Source organism: Macaca nemestrina, chromosome X, assembly GCF_043159975.1.
Source record: "Macaca nemestrina isolate mMacNem1 chromosome X, mMacNem.hap1, whole genome shotgun sequence".
Classification (NCBI taxonomy): domain Eukaryota; kingdom Metazoa; phylum Chordata; class Mammalia; order Primates; family Cercopithecidae; genus Macaca; species Macaca nemestrina.
In genome coordinates, this window is record NC_092145.1 from 139210384 (window position 1) to 139230678 (window position 20295).

General features: G+C 36.0%; 1 protein-coding gene across 8 annotated transcripts in view; it reads right to left on the bottom strand.

The window, feature by feature from the left end:
* The window catches only part of LOC105478211 (connector enhancer of kinase suppressor of Ras 2), a 288198-nt gene that overhangs the window by 158729 nt on the left and 109174 nt on the right, over nt 1-20295 (bottom strand). For all 8 annotated transcript variants that reach the window (XM_011735341.3, XM_024791678.2, XM_011735340.3 and 5 more), the window contains exon 6: nt 6079-6198. In XM_011735341.3, coding sequence (XP_011733643.1) covers nt 6079-6198 — 120 coding nt within the window. The remainder of the gene's footprint in view (nt 1-6078; nt 6199-20295) is intronic.

Below are 20295 nucleotides of genomic sequence, written 5' to 3' on the forward strand. Positions count from 1 at the left end.
TTGCTACAATGTTAATTTCCTATACCTTTGTTAGTTATATATTTGGATACCTGAAAATACATCTGTTTTCACTGAAAATAAGAGATTAGAAAAATAAGTAGTAAATTTCGGAACTATTGAGAAATCACTGAGTAGACTTTAATTCTAAAAAGTCATTTCAGTAATATCATATGTCTAAAATGGCTGAGCCTAGATTGCTAATATGAAACAAAATGAATGCTTATCACTTTATATAAAACAAATAACCTTAACAAAAGTACAATCAGAATTTAATTAATGGATTGGCCAGTAGGTTTTGGCTATGACAACATGGTAATATTCAGACTTACACTGGTAACAGGTATATAACATACTTAATTTGAAGCTAACATTTACGCCATCATTTACTGATCGGTAAATATAACGATACTATTTTAGAACTTAGAGGAGGACAAGATCTTCGCAAATATTTTTCATTCAGGAATTAACAAGATTATATCAGATTAATAAAGGATCTTAAAATACAGTCATGACGCATAATGACGTTTTGGTTAATAATGAACTATATATACGATGGTGGTCCCAAATAATTATGTAATGATATTTTTATTATACCTTTCCATTTTTAGATATGTTTAGATACACAGATACTTAACACTGTTACAATTGCCTACAGTATTCAGTACAGTAACATGCTATACAGGTTTGTAGAGTAGGGGCAATAGGCTCTATCATTTAGCCTAGGTTTGTAGTAGGCTGTACTACCTAGATTTGCGTAAGTACACTCTATGATGTTCACACAATGATGCAATCGCCTAAGGATGCATTTCTCAGAATGGAATCCCGTCATTAAATGAAACATGACTGCACATTTGTAAGAGCTAGAGAGTACATTTTTTGTGGGGTTTTTTTGTTTGTTTTTTTGAGACGGAGCTTCACTCTTGTCACCCAGGCTGGAGTGCAGTGGCAGGATCTCAGCTCACTGCAACCTCCACCTCCTGGGTTCAAGTGATTCTCCTGCCTCAGCCTCCAGAGTAGCTGGGATTACAGGCACTCGCCACCACGCTCAGCTAATTTTTGTATTTTTAGTAAAGACGGGGTTTTACCATCTTGGCCAGGCTGGTCTAGACCTTCTGACCTCAGGTGATCTGCCCACCTCAGTCTCTCACAGTGCTGGGATTATAGACATGAGCCACCATGCCCGGCCAACTTTTAGTTTTTGACATATATGGGTTGTGAGAGGATAAAGAGGAAAAAGTGACCAAAACAACGTATACTGTTTGGACACACAAAACAATTATCCATCATTATCTAGCACCATCATTAACATCTACTTGTTACAATGTACCAGGGATTCTTTTAAGTGTCTTGTACTTATTTCACAATAGTCTATGTGGTGGAAACTATCATTATCTCTGTTTTAGAGATAAGGAAATTGAGGCTCAGAGAGGCTAGGGAGTCTGCCCAAGGTGGTGAAGCCAGCTTTCAAGCCCAGGCAGTCTGACTCCAGAGTCCACACTCTCAACCACTGGGCTCCTGATTTATGGATTTATTTACAGTTAGGAGAGTTGTACACCTTAACTTTTCTTATTAGAATATTTGACAACTGTAGATATTAAAGTCGAACATTCACTTTTTAACATCTGTTCTAAAAGACTAAGACCACTTTAGCAAACATGTAGTATGTGAAATGTAGCTAAAAGAATAACTGGGATTGACATTTTACAAATTCATTTCAATTACCCATCTCTCTTTCAGGCAGGATAGGTAGCCAAGGAATTAACATGTGCTTGGAATTTGGCAACTGTGGCGAATGTATGGTTAACACAGTAAGCCCCAGAATTCACATTGTAGTCAAGTTCATTTAAGCACAGCTAGGAAATTTCCCCTGGAGGGAGCATGTGCATTTTGATTTTACCTGTCCTCAAACTAAGCCTTTGCTCATTATAATAGTAAAAAGCACACCCCTGGGTGGAGACTTAAGATGTTAATGAGACATGCAACGTATGAACAGGCATGTACAGCTACTGTGCACGTGCACCCAGAGGACTACCCAGAACATGCTTACTAGCAACAGCTCTTCCCATCCCCTTATAAACAATCATGTAAGACTCCCATAAAGGGAGTCTCCCTAGTGCCAGTCTTGGTGGTCTCATCCTTAGGAGCAGCCTGCTCTGAATCCTCTCTCAGGGTGTACTGGCTGTTCTGCACCTAACTTTCACAATATTCTTTTTCCTTTGCAATAAATTGCTCTATGCTACATCTCCTTTGCTGTGTTTCTCTTAAGTTCTTTTAAACTAAGAAGAACCGAGGTTTCACAACAGCTGTCAACATCTTGACAACTAAGCAGAAGTTGATTATATTTTTCTCCACGTATCTTTCAATACTGTGCACTATTACTACGAATTAAAGGTGTCTGACAAGAGTTCTAAATGATTCTATAAATGATGAGGTCATAAAGAAAGCCTAATATTTAAAGAAAAATGTTTAGAAAAGACACTGTAGTTATTGGGATAATAAAAAATCATGGAAACAGCATAGCTATAACTCTACATTCATCTGTGTATAATTATTACAAATAACAGGAACTTAACCAAGAATTCTAAGCCAAAGACAGTATCTAGTAGTTATAGGAAGAGGATCTCATCATGACAACATTGCAGAATTTATATTAAAGCTAATTTTTTCAGATGAATAAAATTTCTAAATGCTTAGAGATGTATCTACATATAGACATAAAGCAATAGGGTAGAAATAAAACAAATTTTTAAATGCCACAAGAATAAAGATATTTTGTTTTATGTAATATTTTCATTATAAACTCAATAAACCATGTTGTAACTGCTTTCAATAATCAAAATTGACTTCTTTGTCTTTTTTAATGTCCCTCTCATAGTAGTAACGAGAAAAATGGTCAGAAGTCAGGCACCAAAAGAAAGAGAAGAAATAAGTTGCTTGGTTGAGTTTCAAACTAATCATCTTCTGAATAAGAAAGGGTCCACAGAAATACATCTGATTCGTTGTTCACCTCTGAGAAAGGGCCAAACAGCAGGAGGACATGCAATTCAAATGGCTCTTTTTCTGGAACCACGACAAATACGGCTTTCCATTTCATCAAAACCTTCATTCCTCCTTTTCTCTCTTTTTAAAAACCCATTAATTAATTCTAGAGCTGACTTGCACAGCTCCCTCTCTCCTGCTCAGGTTGCCAAAATGACATTTGCTTCATTCTGTCTCCAAATGTTGGTTAACCAACAGGAGCCAAAACAACCTCTCAGTCAAGTTGGTAGAATAAGGCATATTTGGAGATGGTCCAAGTACCTAAATAGAAAAATAACTCCCTGAGGCCAAGAGGCTTCCCCAAGGATGATCCCAGTCCCTTCCTCTCTATTAGGCTCATGTTTTGGCTCTGATCCAATTTTGTTGTTTCAATAGCTCTCATTTTCCTTTAATTTTCTGCTAATTGTTGTCTTTAAAAGCACTTTAGAAGAAAGTTTCATATGGTTCAATCATAACTAAGGTTGTTTCTCACCAGTCCTTACAATGCTTTAGGACTGTCAACCCTAAGAAATTCTAGGAGATTTGACTAATTAGAAAGCTGATAAACGATGTATCCAGTTTATCAGCAGGAGAACCAGTTACCTTTTGCCTATGAGACATGTTCTGCCCTAAAATTGGAAGAACACTTTCTGCAGATATTTCTAAGCTAATTAAATTTCATTAAATCTTGGTATTCTCCCACCACTTTCTATTTCTTTTCTTCATTTATCATTTAGACATTTACTATGGCTAATTACCAAAATCCTAAATCAAAATCCTAAAATTGGCTTATTTCAAATGTGACTGACTAAACTTACTTAAACATGACTGAGTTTTAAAACGATACCTTGAATAAGCCATGTAATTCCTCTGTTTAGTACTTTCTCTTTGATATGAATCACAAAAAATAGTTTTGTACTTAACTCTTTCTATTAATATTCAACATTTTAGGTTTTTCTTTTCCTTCCTTTCAATTCCCAGTGAAGTGCTGCCCATTGTCCTTTAAAAACAAATTTCTCTAAGTAATTTCAGCTTTAAAGTCATCCTCCTAAGCTTCTCATACCTCTCTTTAGCAATTCAAAATTTGAATGTGGAATAATAAAAAAAGCTTTGTTCAGATGTACTTCATTTAGATTTACCTAGACTTAAACCTTGCCTCTGTTATTTATTACCTATATGTGATACAGAGCAAACTAGTGAATATGTGCAATTTTATTTTCTCATTTGCAAAATGAGAAAATCAATATCTAGTCTATAGAGTTGTGAGAAAAATACCTGGCAAATGGTGGGCATTCGTTTCTTTTCTAGCTTTTTCCCAGACTGTTTAACTGAATCTGGTTCTTAGCATTTTAAGTTCCCAGATCTACCTCTTTCAAATGAAAACAATAAAGGACCTGTCCAGGGCTATACCTTCCTTAAAAAATCAAGATTTCATAAAGCCCATTAATTAGCATTATTTTGACTTACTTTATAAGGTTATTTCTCCCAATGATTTCAGTGGAAATTAGAGAAAAAAAAAATCAGGCTTTTTTCTTTTTAGAACCACAGACTAAGAGCCAGAAGGAGCTTTAAAGATGATTTCCTCCTCTCCCTCACCTACATGACTAGATCAAGGCCAAGGTGGTTAAATTTACTCTCCCATCTCTTCAAGATCACTCTCGTAGTTATATTTTATGTAAGTTATTTGTATCTGGGTGTTCTGACTTCTAGTTTAATACAATGTTGTATTAGTTCATAATTTTTCACTCTAAAAATCATGCTTAGGGGACTTCCTTTCCCTTATAACTACTAAAAGGGGACATATAGAAAGGACCATCTTTAATGCTATAGATTGAAGTGTTTTTAAAATAAAACCGGACTTTGTAGAGGTAACTAAAAGGAATAAAAAGAATTTTAGATTATCATTACTTAAAAGAAGTTCATAAATGTAATCAGCATTAGATATAACACTTACAGATTACAATGATGGCATGCTACGTCTGATATGCTGATTTTCATCATATTCCTTCCCAGGAAAACACCCATAAAAGCCACAACAGCACTAGGAACTACAGATAACCAGAATTAATTTGCCACATATCCGGAGAAAACTTACTCTCTAGGAGAGATGGCATCAAACTGAAAAATCAGTGGTAGTCAATAAAGGCTTTGCCTTCTGAACAGTTATATAGACGTATGAAAAAGAAAAGCCACAGAAAAAGTTAAACTTGCTTAGAAATCTTAAAGAATATATTATCTTAATTCAATTATTAATGCTAGTTGCCAAAATTTCTATTTTCCAAAAGATCATTACTTGGTAAATTCATATACAAGGAGAAAGTGGAAACACTATAGCACCAAACCAACATGTAATAGTAGTGTAGTAGTTAAGATATTCTCTAGCCAGTTTCTTGTTTTTTGTCTCAATATCAATTTTTATATGCTTTCTTCCTTAAGACTTATTTTTTAAAAAGTCTCTCTCTTGGGTTAAATCTAGAACCAATACACTTTTTAATCAGGTGAACAAAATATAAAACACGATTATATTTATTATTACATAATAAAAAATACAACTCATAGACATCTAGTGTTGGCAATATCCACTTGCTTACTTACTCTTCTAAGAATGAATGTGACTTATAAAGAGTATCAGAGAATATTGTTTAGCTAACCCACCCTAGGGGAAGGAATAACTATTAAAACCAGGACAAACCAAAGTAAAACAAACAAAACACCTACTTCATGAGCAGGTAACACTGTGGTGTTTATTATAAAACTCTTAAACTTCCTTTAAACCTAAGGAACTTTGGTGGGGAGGGAGGTGAAAGAATGTAATTGAAGCTAAATGAGTATCAAATTAATTCAGAAGTCACCATTTTCAACTCTCCTTCATTTTCATTTATTTTAATAAAACTTCTTATGCAACACAAACTTCCACTACCATAACTCCTCTAGGAAAAAAATACCAAAATGTTCAGTGTCTGTTGAAATTCATAGATTCCCACATTCAGAGGCTGCTTTGTCCACATCACTAGCTGTCTACTGATGGATGGTGGTTTTGATAAACATAGTATCTCTTACCAGCCCTTCGCTTGGTTTGATGTTTGCTAGTTGAATCACTTCCAGGTGAGCAGACTGTGAAACCAGAGGATCTGATGACAGGGATATGATGTGGTCACAGACTCCAGAAAGAGTTTTACACTGGTAGCACAAAAAGAAAAATAGCTGTAGTAAATACGTGTTGTAAGTAACATATAAATCACCTTTTGTAATAATGTTTTTACAAGGAAAAATAAAAGAAACAGTAGAAGAAAGTAACTGGCATTTTATTCTGTAAAATCTGTACAAAGAAATTCAGGTGAAATGAAAACACATTTACACACAACACACCTATATTCTAAATTATGAATGTAAGAACTATATGCCAAAATATTCATTAGTTATGGTTATACTGTTTCTATTATTTGACTTACCATACCTACAAAAAATGATGGTTAAACAAACTTAATCTGAGAACCTCTTGATTACAGCCATAAGATTGAACTGAACACTATAAAAATCTCGACGTCTTTTAATTCATGGTCAGAAAAGTTAAAAAAAGTCTGGCCAAGATCCAGGAAAGATGAATCTTCCAAATATGCTTAACAAACTCTTCCTACTTATTTATCTAGACTTTCCTGCTCAACTTTGTATAAAGTTTCCCACCTCTTCCAGGCAAAATCTCAATCCTGCTTTCTCAGCATTCTATGAACAATCTGAAACTGTGAAACTATTTTATTCTGAATCCCTCTGAGGCAGGTACCATGCCCTACTCATCTCTGTCTTCTTATCTTTTTCCCTCCACCTCTACCTACCACCTAGATCAGGTAGACAAATCCTAGAAAATACAAAGCATTCAATAAATATTAGTTGAATGAACTGAAGAGCAAATGAGCTTAAACAATTAGTAGAGTGGCTTTACTAAGGACAGAAAGCTAGTGCTTTTGTCAGGATAAATCCATTCATGCTAACTGTATGAAATAATAAATTTAAAATATGTGTTACAGCTATCATGGTATTTTAAGGCTTACAAATGGCAAAATCATGAAGAAAGTGGAACATGAATGAAGAAGCTTGAACTATACTGCCCTAAAATATGCTGGCCCTCAGATGCTTCACAGACTCTCATTGTATTTACTGAAGCCCAGTCTTCACCATCTGAAACTTTTTTTTTTGCTCTAACTATAGGAGGAACTACTATTTTGCAATCAAGGTATTATCATCTATCCATCTCCAACATGTTACGTTTGTTCTGTAGCCACTGTTATTAGTCTACTGTGAGGTAGACAGTGTGAACTCAAAATATCTGAGACAAATCTCGGTCAATTTAGGAAGTTTATTTTGCCAGGGTTAAGGACATGCCCATGACACAGCCTCAGTAGGTCCTGATGACATGTACCCATGGTACATGCTTCAGCTTGCTTTAATTTTAGAGAGACATGAGACATATATCAATATGTGTAAGATGTACATTGCTTCGGTCCTGTAAGGCAGGACAACTGGAAGTGGGGGCTTCCAGGTTAGAAGTAGATAAGAGGCAAAAGGTTGCATTCTTTGAGTCTTTGATCAGCCTTCCACTGAATACACAATTTAGTCTGGCTCAGTGAATCTGCATTTTTATATAAGCAAAGAGGGCACAGGAAGCAATCAGATATGCATTTGTCTCAGGTAAGCCTCAGAGGAATGACTTTGAGTTCTGTCTGTCCTTTGTCCACAAGGTATTTCCTTGTGGGCAAATTGTGAGGGAGGTATGTAGCTTCTCATCTTTGTAGCTATCTTATTTAGAAATAAAATGGGAGGCAGGTTTGACTGACATTGTTCCCAGCTTGACTTTTCCCTTGGCTTAGTGATTTGGGGATCCTGAGATTTATTTTCCCTTCACAACAGTTTCTCCTGTCTGGTCAAGATAATAAGAACTCTCTTTTTAATTTACTATGTTCTGTCTTTGGTCCATGGCCTCACTTTGTGCTGGGCTCAGCTTCTTTACACTAAAGAAACTGTCATGTTAAATTTCCCTAATTGTGCTAGTGCTTTTGGCATCTGCTTCTCAAGTCTGTACGTTTATTGTGTCTATCAGCCCCTAAAGATAGACACACAGCCTCATGGTACCAATACCCATGGAATGGACATGGGCTTCATCTGAAGACAGATGTGGGCAATCACCACACTGCCAATGATTGCTGTGTGACTATAAACAAGTTATTTTATATCCTTGAGATTCACCTTCCTCAGATAGAAAATGAAATGAGCTAATAAAGATTACTTTATATGGCTGACAGGCTAAGACATGATAATGCATTAAAAAGAGTCCAATATGGTTCCTATCCAAAAAAGACACCCAATAAATGCTTTTTCCTCCTCTGTTGCTTTCTCAACCCTCAAAATGCTGGAATCCTACTCATGGTATGAATTATCTCATTATTCTTAATTGAATTACCTTGCTGACCATCTTACAATGATCAGTAATTACACTGGTTAGTCTAGCTGCATGGCCATGATGGAGAGTTCACATCTGTTTACTCTCTCTGATGTTCAGGTCTCAATGCTCTTAGATACAATGAAGGTATTTCCTCTGAAAAGCTGCTAGGCAAAGTGCCAACAGGAAGATCATTCCCCTGAAATAGGGAACCCTTCAGGGCCAGCTTTGTGGGAAGGTGACTTGTGCAGTTGCACATGGGCCTACACTTGGTTTTATGCTCTGCTGTTGCAGAAATGCTTGGCATTTTCATTTTGCACTAGGTCTCACAAATTATGTGGCCCATCCTGGAATCCCATTCTCTGTATTTTTAAAAATTTGTCTTAAAAATATTCATCAGTAGCCATGGAGAAAGGACAGAATGGCAGTACTTAACATATAAAAACTGGCTGCAGTTCAAATTCTATGTTTGACAGGAAGAAAAATACTATGGCAGAATTAAATCTTTTAACTATTCCTTCCCTTCCCTATGTGGTTCTATTTTCATTCTTATTTTCTCTTTATCTCAAGTGGGGGAGATAACATTGTGAATGCTGAAAGGTTTCTATACAGGATACTTGGATAGCATGCTAATCTGAAGGGTACAAAGTCAGTATGTTAAAAAGAACCTTTGTGGTTTCTACAAATTGAAGCATATTTCAAAAGAGTCCAATATATAAATAGGAAAGTAATGGACGCATATAAATGGTGCTCTCTCTCTCTCATATATATATATATTTCTTACAACATTTAAGGCCTCATACAATACTCTTGTAATGAGCAATAGTAGCTCTCCTATTCAGGCACTGGTAGTTTTATAGAAGTGAGGTGGAAAAAGGAAAGGCAGAAATACCAGACTGTAGACATTTTAGGGAAAAGAAAATACCAATTAAATTCATCATATTAACTTGTAAAAATGTCTTCTCAGCTTTCTCTTGAGTAATTTTGTTTGCCAAATGCTTGCTATGTGCTAGGTGCTGCTAGAAATGCAAAGGTGAGTAAAACACATTGAGTTTACCAGCAAAGCTATCAGGACTTAATAGATTAAAGATCTTAAAAAATAGAATTAGAAAAGAAATCCCATTAGAACTTTGCTTCCTGTTTTAGAGATAGTATACTAGAACCTTTATATTGTAGCATTTGGCACTTAACTAAATAAGGCAATTAGAAGGGGTATAAAATGGCCTTGTTTTACATGCTAATTCTATGCTCATTACTGCATCATACATCAAGTTACTGCAGGAAACCACATTAGCAGTTCCAGGGAAGTTATTTAACGTATCTTATAAAAGCTGAATTTGGTCAATGCTACTCATTAAGTGAAATCATGTGAGATATTATATTATTATAATTTATATTTTAAAACACAATATTATCTATTACTACCTAAACATATTCTAGAAAAAGAAAATTATAAAATAGCAAGAAAAATACATTTTTATTATAATTCAACATTATTATTAGATATAATTTGTAGATCACCTACCATGTGTCTGGCACACTGCTAAATACTTCATATTTATTATCTCATTTATCCTAATAACAACTTCCTAAAGTAGGTATTATAGCCAGTTTAACAGATGTGAGAAGGAAGCTAAATAAATAGACCAAGGTCATTAACATGGCAGAAAGACTTGAATTCCTAATCATTATTGTGCTAATTCTGTTTCTATGCTTAGCTCTGAACTTCTTTTTTTGATCAATTTCATTTTGTATTGTTTAAAAATCAATGTCTGCATTAGATGGATGTTATATAACATGTTTAAACTACATAGTATAACAAAATATAAGGCAGGCTTGCAAGTGTTTTTGCAATTCAGAATGTAGTTTAGATAAGGAATATTAGAACTGAGACTGTGAAAGACATGGCTCTCTGGGAAAACTTAAAGCAATTTTACCAGCAAAAGGACAACTCTATGCTAGCTAGAAGATGACTAGTAACCATTGTTTAAAGAGGATTATTTGCTATTTTTGCAATATTCATACCAAATTATTTTATTTTTTACTTTATTTTATTTTTGAGATGGAGTCTCGCTCTATCGCCCAGGCTGGAGTGCAGTGGTGTGATCTTGGCTCACTGCAACCTCCGCCTCCTGGGTTCAAGCAATTCTCTTGTCTCAGCCTCTTGAGTAGCTGGGACTACAGGCGCATGCCACCACGCCTGGCTACTTTTTGTGTTTTTAGTAGAGACGGGGTTTCACCATATTAGTCAGGCTGGTCTTTATCTCCTGACCTCAGGTGATCCACCTACTTCGGCCTCCCAAAGTGCTGGGATTGCAGGCATGAGCCACCGCGCCCAGTCCCCAAAGTATTTTAAATTATATTTATCTTTATTTCTAAAAATAGAAGAAAAATTTGTACCTAAAAATAAAGACTAGTAAATGATATGCCTTAAATAAAGCTACAGAGAACATGAAATGGAAATAAATGTTTAACTGACTTTCTGGATTCTGTTATAAATTACCCAAGGTGACAAAGGATTAATGACTGAATAACAGTTAACAGACAAGGGTAGCCATGACTTAATCTTTTAAAACTGAAGAGTTTCATATGCTGAATTTTATGGTATTGTGTGATATTTTTCTCAGGTAGTTTATATTAATTTCAAACATGAATATAATACATCATATTCTCAGGCTGAAATGCAAAGTTTTTGTATTCTGTTCTATACTATCTATCTGTGCACACACACACACACACATATATATACACACACACATATACTGGTTTACCTAAATATGAGTTTTAAAGGGAAAAAAGATCTGAGCAGAGCATATTTAGCATAAAATAAAGCAACATTTTAATGTGGGGATTCAAAAATTAATAACCCCACATTAAGACATTAACCAATAATAAGATAGCATTCTTTCATTATGTCTGAATAGATTTCTTTCATTATCTCTGAATTTATCAGATACTTTTAAGATTAATACATGAAGTTTTAGCTATTATTATTATTATTTTTTTGAGATGGAGTCTCACTCTGTTGCCCAGGCTGGAGTGCAATGGCGTGATCTCGGCTCACTGCCACCTCCGCCTCCCGGATTCAAGCTATTCTCCTGCCTCAGCCTCCTGAGTAGCTGGGATTACTGGCGCCTGCCATTACACCCAGCTAATTTTTTTGTATTTTTAGTAGAGACGGGGTTTCACCATGTTGGCCTGGCTGGTCTCGAACTCCTGACCTCATGATTCGCCCACCTCTGCCTCCCAAAGTGCTAAGATTACAGGCGTGAGCCACTGCACCTGGCCAGCTATTGTTTTTTAAAAAAAGAAATGCAGAAAGTGTTCTAAGTGCAAACAGTGGTAAAAAGATAAGGGACAGAAAAAAACTCTCACATCAGTCTGGAAGCCCACTTAGGCACTATTGAGCTACTTAAAGTATTTTTATTTGCTTTTCTAAATAAGTGGGGTACTGTTCAATTATTCTTCCAAGTATACTGGAACAAATGAATAAAAATATCTTTAGAATAAAAAATCGAAAAAATTCATTTGATGCAGGAAAGAACTGAAGGCTGATAAGGTTAAAAAAAGCTTTACAAAAGGAGATATATACTTTTTGGGTATATACAAGGAAGAAGGGTATAAAATATAAAATCAAGATAAATTAAGGAAGCAACAGATGGATATACATCTTAAGATGGCAACAATGATGTGAAAGTTACAATTTAAATACAGTTTAAATAATTCAGGCTTATTAGCAATAGCATGGAAAATAGTAATGAAAGTTTATTTTGATAAACAGTGTAAACATGTTTAAATATTTATTGATATAGTATTTCAATTAAAATGTCTAAAGAATAAAGTATTGGTTTTTTGATTTTTTTTTTTTTTGAAACGGAGTCTCTCTCTGTCACTAGGGCTGGAGTGCAGTGGTGTGATCTCAGCTCACTGCAACCTCCGCCTCCTGGGTGCAAGCGATTTTCCTGCCTTAGCCTCCCGAGTAGCTAGGACTACAAGTTCATACCACTATGCCCAGCTAATTTTTTGTATTTTTAGTAGAGACGGGGTTTCACTGTGTTGGCCAGGCTGGTCTCGAACTTCTGACCTCGTGATTCACGTGCCTCGGCCTCCCAAAGTGCTGGGATTACAGGCGTGGGCCACTGTGTCTGGCCAGTATGTTTTTATTTTATTGTTTTATTTGAATATTAGTATAATTCAGTATTATAAGTTCTGCAATTCTGTGCCAATGTAGGATGACATTTGCATTGTACTGGGGGAACAAGGGAGGCTTTATTTTTTACAAAATATCATACATTTATTCTGATAGTAAATTGTGAGAATTCTAAGTATACACCTCACTAAATATAGTATGTTTAGTATCTTAGTACTTTACAGATCTCTGTTGAGCTAGAAATTTTGCACTCTTATGATGGTTCCCTAACAAGACACAACTGTTGAACAATCGTAGGTAACTCTGAAAGAGTAACATTCACAAACAGAATTTAAATTAGTATTTAAAATTATTATTCTATATACAAATTATCCAACACGGGAAGAATTTCTTGTTCATACGAGTACAGAGAATTGAAGGAGAAACAACTTTTTAAACTTGAAAAACTAATGTAATAGAATAAAATTCCAATTTTAACCCAATATTAAAATTATATTTATATACAGCAAAGATTAAGATTTTCAAATAGCTTCAGAAAGCAAATAGTTGCAAGTAAATAAAGGTCATGTGAACTTCATCCCAATAAGGCCTGGAAAACTCCTACAGTCCCTTTACATGTCAAACTCTCATGATGGGGAAAAACACAACAAAAATCACCAGCCTTCATTAAGCCATTCATACCTTCAACAATCACTAAATGTCTGTTACATGATTCAAATGCCAACTACCACACTCAAGGATTTCATAGCGTGGGACAGTGTTTCTGCTAATGTATTTGGTTTTGTGCTTAACATCACTGACATTGAGCATGCTGCCCTTGTGTTCCTGATAACAGAAAAGAAGCAACGACCCCTAAGAGCCTATTATGCATTAAAATTAGTAAGTCAAAATTTATTATCTTAAAAGCATCACTTCCTCCTAATTTCTTACATTTTCCCACATTAAAACTTAAAGGTCCTAAAGTTTATTGACAGTGTTAGTCCTGTTACTACAAGCTTCTAATTACTTAAATCCTTATATTCATAGAATTTTGAGACAGATGATTTGAAATCATTTTGTTCAATCTTCCTGAACGACACTTAGGGATCCATGAGAGGTTAAGTGACATGCACAAGTCACACAACAAAGTTAATGGAAAAGTCAAGACTAAAACCCGGAAGTGCTGATGTTTAGCCAAATGCTCTTTTCACAATGACACGTTGTTGCCTTTAGTCAAAAAAGTCTTTATAATAAATAAGACATGAATCAAATAAGTTACGAGGCAATATAGTACCTTACATTTAAATTCTCAAAAGAATTGTTTTTATATTTATTCTCTGCTGGCTACTAGTCTCTTATTGGCTTTAAAAAACGCATTTTTGGGGCCAATTTTTAATCTCTGCTGCCAGAGAGGCCCTTTCTGCTAATAGATAGAAACTCTTTTGCTCAACTTATGAATGACTTGTAGTCTTTTGGATATGGTTGACCTGAATTGGACTGAACTCCACCATATTCCAGCTGAGTGGGTCATTACTGGAATGAGACATTTGCTCTTCAGAGAACAACTTTATTTTTATTTTTTTCTTGGGATGGAGTCTCACTCTGTTGACCAGGCTGGAGTGCAGTAGTGCGATCTCGGCTCACTGCAACCTCCACTTCCTGGGTTCAAGTGATCCCCCTGCCTCAGCCTCCCGAGTAGATGAGACTACAGGCAGGTGTCACCATAATTTTTGTATTTTTAGTAGAGACAGGGTTTCACCATGTTGGCTGGGCTGGTCTCGAACTCCTGACCTCAAGTGATCTGGCCTCCCAAAGTGTTGGGATTACAGGCGAAAGCCACCGCGTCCGGCCAGAGAACAACTTTAGAATGAAGGAAATACGCAAAAGAACATCACATCAAGGATCAGCACCACACTACCCAGGAAATACACTAGCAAATTGTGCAATGGAATCAAATCCACACTTTTCTTTAGATTCTTGCAACTGTATCATATGTAATAGTATCACTTTTTCTACATTTTGGTCAAATAAATTTTTACATAAACTACAAAAAAAATGCATTTTTTGTTTTTGTTCTTTTTGAGTTGAAATTTAAATTAATGATACTGTATTAGGTATCTATAGCTGTGTAACAAATTACTACAAGGTTGGAGGCTTAAAGAAACACATATTCTCTCAGTTTCCATGGCGCAGGAGTCCAGGCACTGGAACCAGTTCCTGGTCTCACAAGGCAGAAACCAAGGTGTCAACTTGGCTGTATTCCTACAGGGAGGTGTAAGTAAGGAAGAATCTGCTTTCAAGTTCATTCAGGTTGTCAGCAGAATTCATTTCCTTGTGGCTGTATGACTGAGGTCCCCACTTTCCTGTTGGCTGTCATTTGGAGATTGTTCTCAATTCCCAGAGGCCGTCCTCGGGTCCTCACTGTGTGACTCCCTCCACAGGCCCTCTCACAACATGGCAGCTGATTTCTTCAAGGCCAGCAAGAGAATATCTGCCTCCTCTGAATCTTGTTTTAAAGGGCTCACATGATAAGTTCAGGCCCACCAAGATAATCTCCCTTTTAAGTATATTAAAGTCAACTGACAAGAGACCTTAAATATATCCTTGAAATTCCTTCACATTTGCCACAGATCAAAACCTAATCATGAGAGTGAAATTCATCATATTCCCTGGTCTCAACCACACTGAAGAAGAAGGCAATTATATACCAGGGGACAAGAGTCCTGGGGGTCATCTCAGAATCCTGTCTACCATGAATGCCAAAGGAAAATTACCAATAGAAAGACATAAAAGAAAGTCACTGAAATTAAATGTCTATAATTTATGACCTTAAAATTAGATTTCGAGGTCATCTATAGAGTCAGCTATAGTATAGTGATTAAAAGCCTCAGACTGAATAGTAACTTCACCACTTACTAGCTCCAAGATCTGGGGAAAGTTGCTTAATCCTTTTCTGTGCCTCAAGTTTCCTTATGTATACAATTGGGATAAAAATAATACTGATCTCACTGTATTGTGAGGATGACTAAATGAAACAATAACTGATATTTATTGAGAGCTTACTATATTTTAAGTATTCTTCTAAGTCATTTACACGTATTAACAAATTTAACCCCCACAACCTCCCTAAGGTAGCGATAATCTGTACAATTATCGCTATTGTACAGATGTAGGAATGGAGGCACAAAGATGTTAAAAACTTGCTCAAGGTCACTCAACTTTTAAATGGCAGAGCCAAGTTACAGCCAGGCAGTTTTGCTTCAGTTCCTGCTTGCTTAACCACTGTGCTTTCAACATTGGCATGTAACTATGAAATATTTTAATGCCTAATAAGCCCAACATTGAGATAATAATACAGCCTAAAAATTGCACTTTAAAATAATAATCAACTAAGAATAAGGTCAATGCCAAAACAGTGAGAAAATGTCAGTCCCAAATGTACACCTCCTTTGATGAGCAAGAAGTGGACCCATGACACTTCCAACCTGCTTTCAGCTACTTACCTGAAACAATCTGGTATGAATTAAGAGTTGGGACAAGAGGCTCCACCACTACTCTCCCTTCTGATAGGGAAATAGAGTAAGCTGGAAACCAGAATTGGATCTGGGACAATCTCAATTCTATTTATCTGCTGTTTCATAGGCAGGAAACAGAGACAAGCAGACTTGTGGCAGGTTCCAAAGAAGATGAGAGATCACTCATTAGAGGACACACGACTTTCAGGTTCAAGAAAAAGAACAGACTGGACATATTGATAGCTCATCTAAGATGTAGGTTATTAGAAAAATGTTTTGATTTTAGTTTGGATTTTATATTCAAAAAGCAAGAGTGAAGCAGTTCATTATAATTAGATAAGCTTCTGGAAATTTAAGGCACTATACATAGATATATATATATATATACACACACACACACATACACTTTATGGATAAATAGGGAACAAACGGCAGAGACCTGGGAGCGATGTCTTCACTTACAGTTGAGAAATGTGAAGCAGCTATATGTAGTTTTATGGAGGTAAGAGCTAACCACACTGTGTCAGTTATGAGTTTTGTGGCTCTCAGCTCTAAATTCATCCTTTAGAGATTGCTCTGTGACAATGGATTGGACTCTAAGCATTTATCTTGTACAGTAAGCACAATGTTAAGTTTTTGTCAATAGAGGGCAGTGGAGGGACACCGCAAGGAGAAGAAGGCTTCTAGGTTCCCATGGGCTTTCTTTTATTTTTTCCTGCTCCTATTGCAGGGTCCACTAGCAGTACATGTGTGTGGGGATATCGGCAGTGCTGTGCCCCAGCCGCATGTCTAGATCATGTAGTCCCACAGTGACGTTGCAGCCTCAGCCTGGGCTCAGTGATCACCATCCTGAGGCTATCTCAACATGCTCTCCAGACCTCTTACTCACAGCATCATCCTAACTCTTGCTGTGAACCTTCCCAGCAATATCACTTGCCTACATCCTTGAAGGCTGTCTTCCACTTGCCTGGCAACTGAGGATAAGCTCTGATCTAGGCAACCCAGTGAAGCTGCAGCCACACCTTCTCAGCCTTGGGAAGGGTGTTCCACTTAAAAGATATCCTTCCTTGGGTACTATTTCTCAGTTGTAGGACATGGTTTAGGGCGTTCTTTACCTGTTCGCAGGTATTTCTTATCATAATTTATAATTATTTATATCAAACTTCCTTTAAGTTACTGTGTGGCTTCTGTTTCCAGACTGATTCAATTACCTTGTTAAAGAAATCTTTACATTGACAGTGACTGTAACTGTACTTTAAAAAAATGTACAGCATTGATCCAGCTATCTCACTACTAGGTATCTACCCAAAGGAAAATAAATCATTATATCAAAATTCACAACAGCAAAGATAAGGAAGTAAATAAGCTAAGTGTCCATCAACAGACTGGATTAAAAAGTGATATATATGTGTGTACATATATGTCTCTGTGTGTGTGTGTGTGTGTGTGTGTGTGTGTGTGTGTGTATACACACCATGGAACACTACTCAGCCATAAGAAGTATAAAATCATGTCTTCTGCAGCAACATGGATGGAACTGGAGGCCATTACCTTAAGTGAAATAACTCAGAAAGAGAAAGTCACATACCACATGTTCTCACGTATAAGTGAGGGCTAAAAAAAATGTATACATGTGGACATAGACTGTGAAATGATAAACACTGGGGACTTAGAAGAGTGGAAGGGTGGGAGGGGGTAAGGGGTGAGAAATGACTTAATGGTTACAGTGTACACCATTCAGGTTATGGCTACACTAAAAGCCCAGACTTCACCACTATGCAATATATCCATGTATCAAAACTGAATATGTGCCATCTAACTTTATTTTTACAAATATATAGTGTCCTTGGTCATATATAGAGTGGTCTCAAATAAAGACAGTCCTTCAATTTATCACTTTATGTGGCCATACTGCTTTCTAATGATCTTATGAATTTGTCATCTAAGAATTATGGCATTTAGACCTTAAAAGTCACAGATACTCCAAGGCCTCAACTTAGTCAGAAAGGCTAACTTAGCTTGTTTACAGCTAGTAAATGCCAGAACGGGGTCAGGACACCTATCCTTTTAACTCTCAGATTGGTGCTCTTTCTACTATATTATTCTACCTCACTTGACTCTCCAGCAAAAATGAATATTACTGTGAGGACAAGAATTGTACTCTCAGAGTCAGTATGAATATGAAAGCATTTTGCAATGCATAATGTGTTCAGCAAATGTAATGTTAGCAAGAACACCTATATAAATAAATACACTGCCTTATAAAATGTTTATCTAAATCATAATCAGAAACAGTAAAACCAGATTATTTTAATTCTTCGTATAGGCCACACACATTTTCTTTTTGTCCCAGGAAAGACAAACATTTTCTACCTCTATCATGTTATATCTGGATTTCTCCTTTTTCCTTTCCTGCATGAAGCATCATTGTGGAGAATTTATAGTTAAAATAATTTGCAATGCAATTAACCGCCAAAGTGTCAAAATCTGAAAATAATGTAATATAACACCAAAGAGTCCAATGCCTATTTCAGCAATATTGTTAGCACATTTCTTCAGGCTAACCGCAAAGATAATAAAGGGGGCTGAGATAGAAGGGTCACCTTAACTTCGAAAACATAAAGCAGCATCTTACGCTTTTCATCTATAAAACTCAGTATTAGAGTTGATGTTTTAGTGAGACTGACCATAATTTACATGTTCAAATGCTACAGTTACCACCAAAATCTCAACCATACTGAAAAAAAATTCAGTTTGCATTTGGACCAAGATCATAGCTTTTAGAAGAGTCTGGGCTACAACTGGCAAAAGCTGCCTCATCACAGCATCAGAGACCTCCTGAAGACCAGTTAAAATTATCTTTAGGGATTTTTAAGTCACTAGAGTACCACTGTTTTCAAGAAATCTCTAAAGGTAAGATATTAACATTAATATGATCACTTTTATTTCATTTTGGGGCATGCTGCTACCCTAGTACTTAAACATATCCTCAAGGTTTTGATCCATCAGAATAGGAAAGCTATACTTCTATAAATGATATGATATAGATGTCAGGGCAAAGATTAAAATGAGCCCTTTACTTTCTCCTCCACGCTCCTCTCTTACATCTAACTGTTGGCTCTATGCAGTTTAAGCTATTTCCAGTCTGGATAGCACAGAAGACATAATAATCTCACTACAGATGGAGTTTAAGGGCAAGGAATTCATAAATTTAAAGAAAGGAAAAAATTACACAGAATGTTTATGAAATAAAACAAATACTTAACATGCTAAAATAAGCCTAATTCATGATCAAACCTAAATTAACAAAAGAAAAAAATAGCTTGGAGGAAAAAAAAAGAGAGACAGAAAGAAGAGAAGAAAGCATTCCTGAGAATGTTCTGTAAACTGTAAAGTACTATATAATTAGAAGATAATATTAGCACTAAAATAATAAAATAGGTATTTGCTATATTTATTATAGTTACAAAAACAATGGGGTAAAATGCTAAAATACAAAGTGCCATATACAAGGTCATACCTTTGGCTAATGTAAAAGGTGTTTTTGAGCTCAGAACAATCTGATTTAAACAATGTGACCTTAATGATTATGCCTGGCCTGGGATTTCCATGAGTTTAATCAAAGCCGACAAGTGTTCCAGGCTCACCAATGAGAGTGGCAGGGCAGAGACAAGCAGAGGAAGTCTGCTAAAACACAAGCTCTGAAATGACTTCTCAGGAGAGCTTATTACTCCAGACTGAAAGGCTGTACTGAAAGGCAGGAGTGAGGAGTAAGTAGAGTACAGAACAGAAAATTCCAGATTCTCTGTAACTCATTTATTATATAAAACAAGGATCTGCACAGAGCAAAACAGATGGGCTCCAAACTGCCAGAGAAAGTGTAATCCAGAACAAAACCTAACTGGAATGAAAAGATCAGATCAATAGAAGTGAAACATAACATTATCTTTAGTCGATAATCACTGAGATATATACTACATTGATAATCTGTATTGCCTTTTGTCCTTTATGATTGTATTCTATTGTCTGTTCCATTATACTTAATGGCAAATTCCAAGGAAACCCAAGCTGTTCAGTCTCCTTTTATTCATTCTCACACTTCATATTAACAGACATCCCTGTCCAACACTGCAACCAATCTCCCTTCCCACCAGGGATTTTGGTCTTCACAGCCTACTTCTTTCTGATTTTAAGCAGGA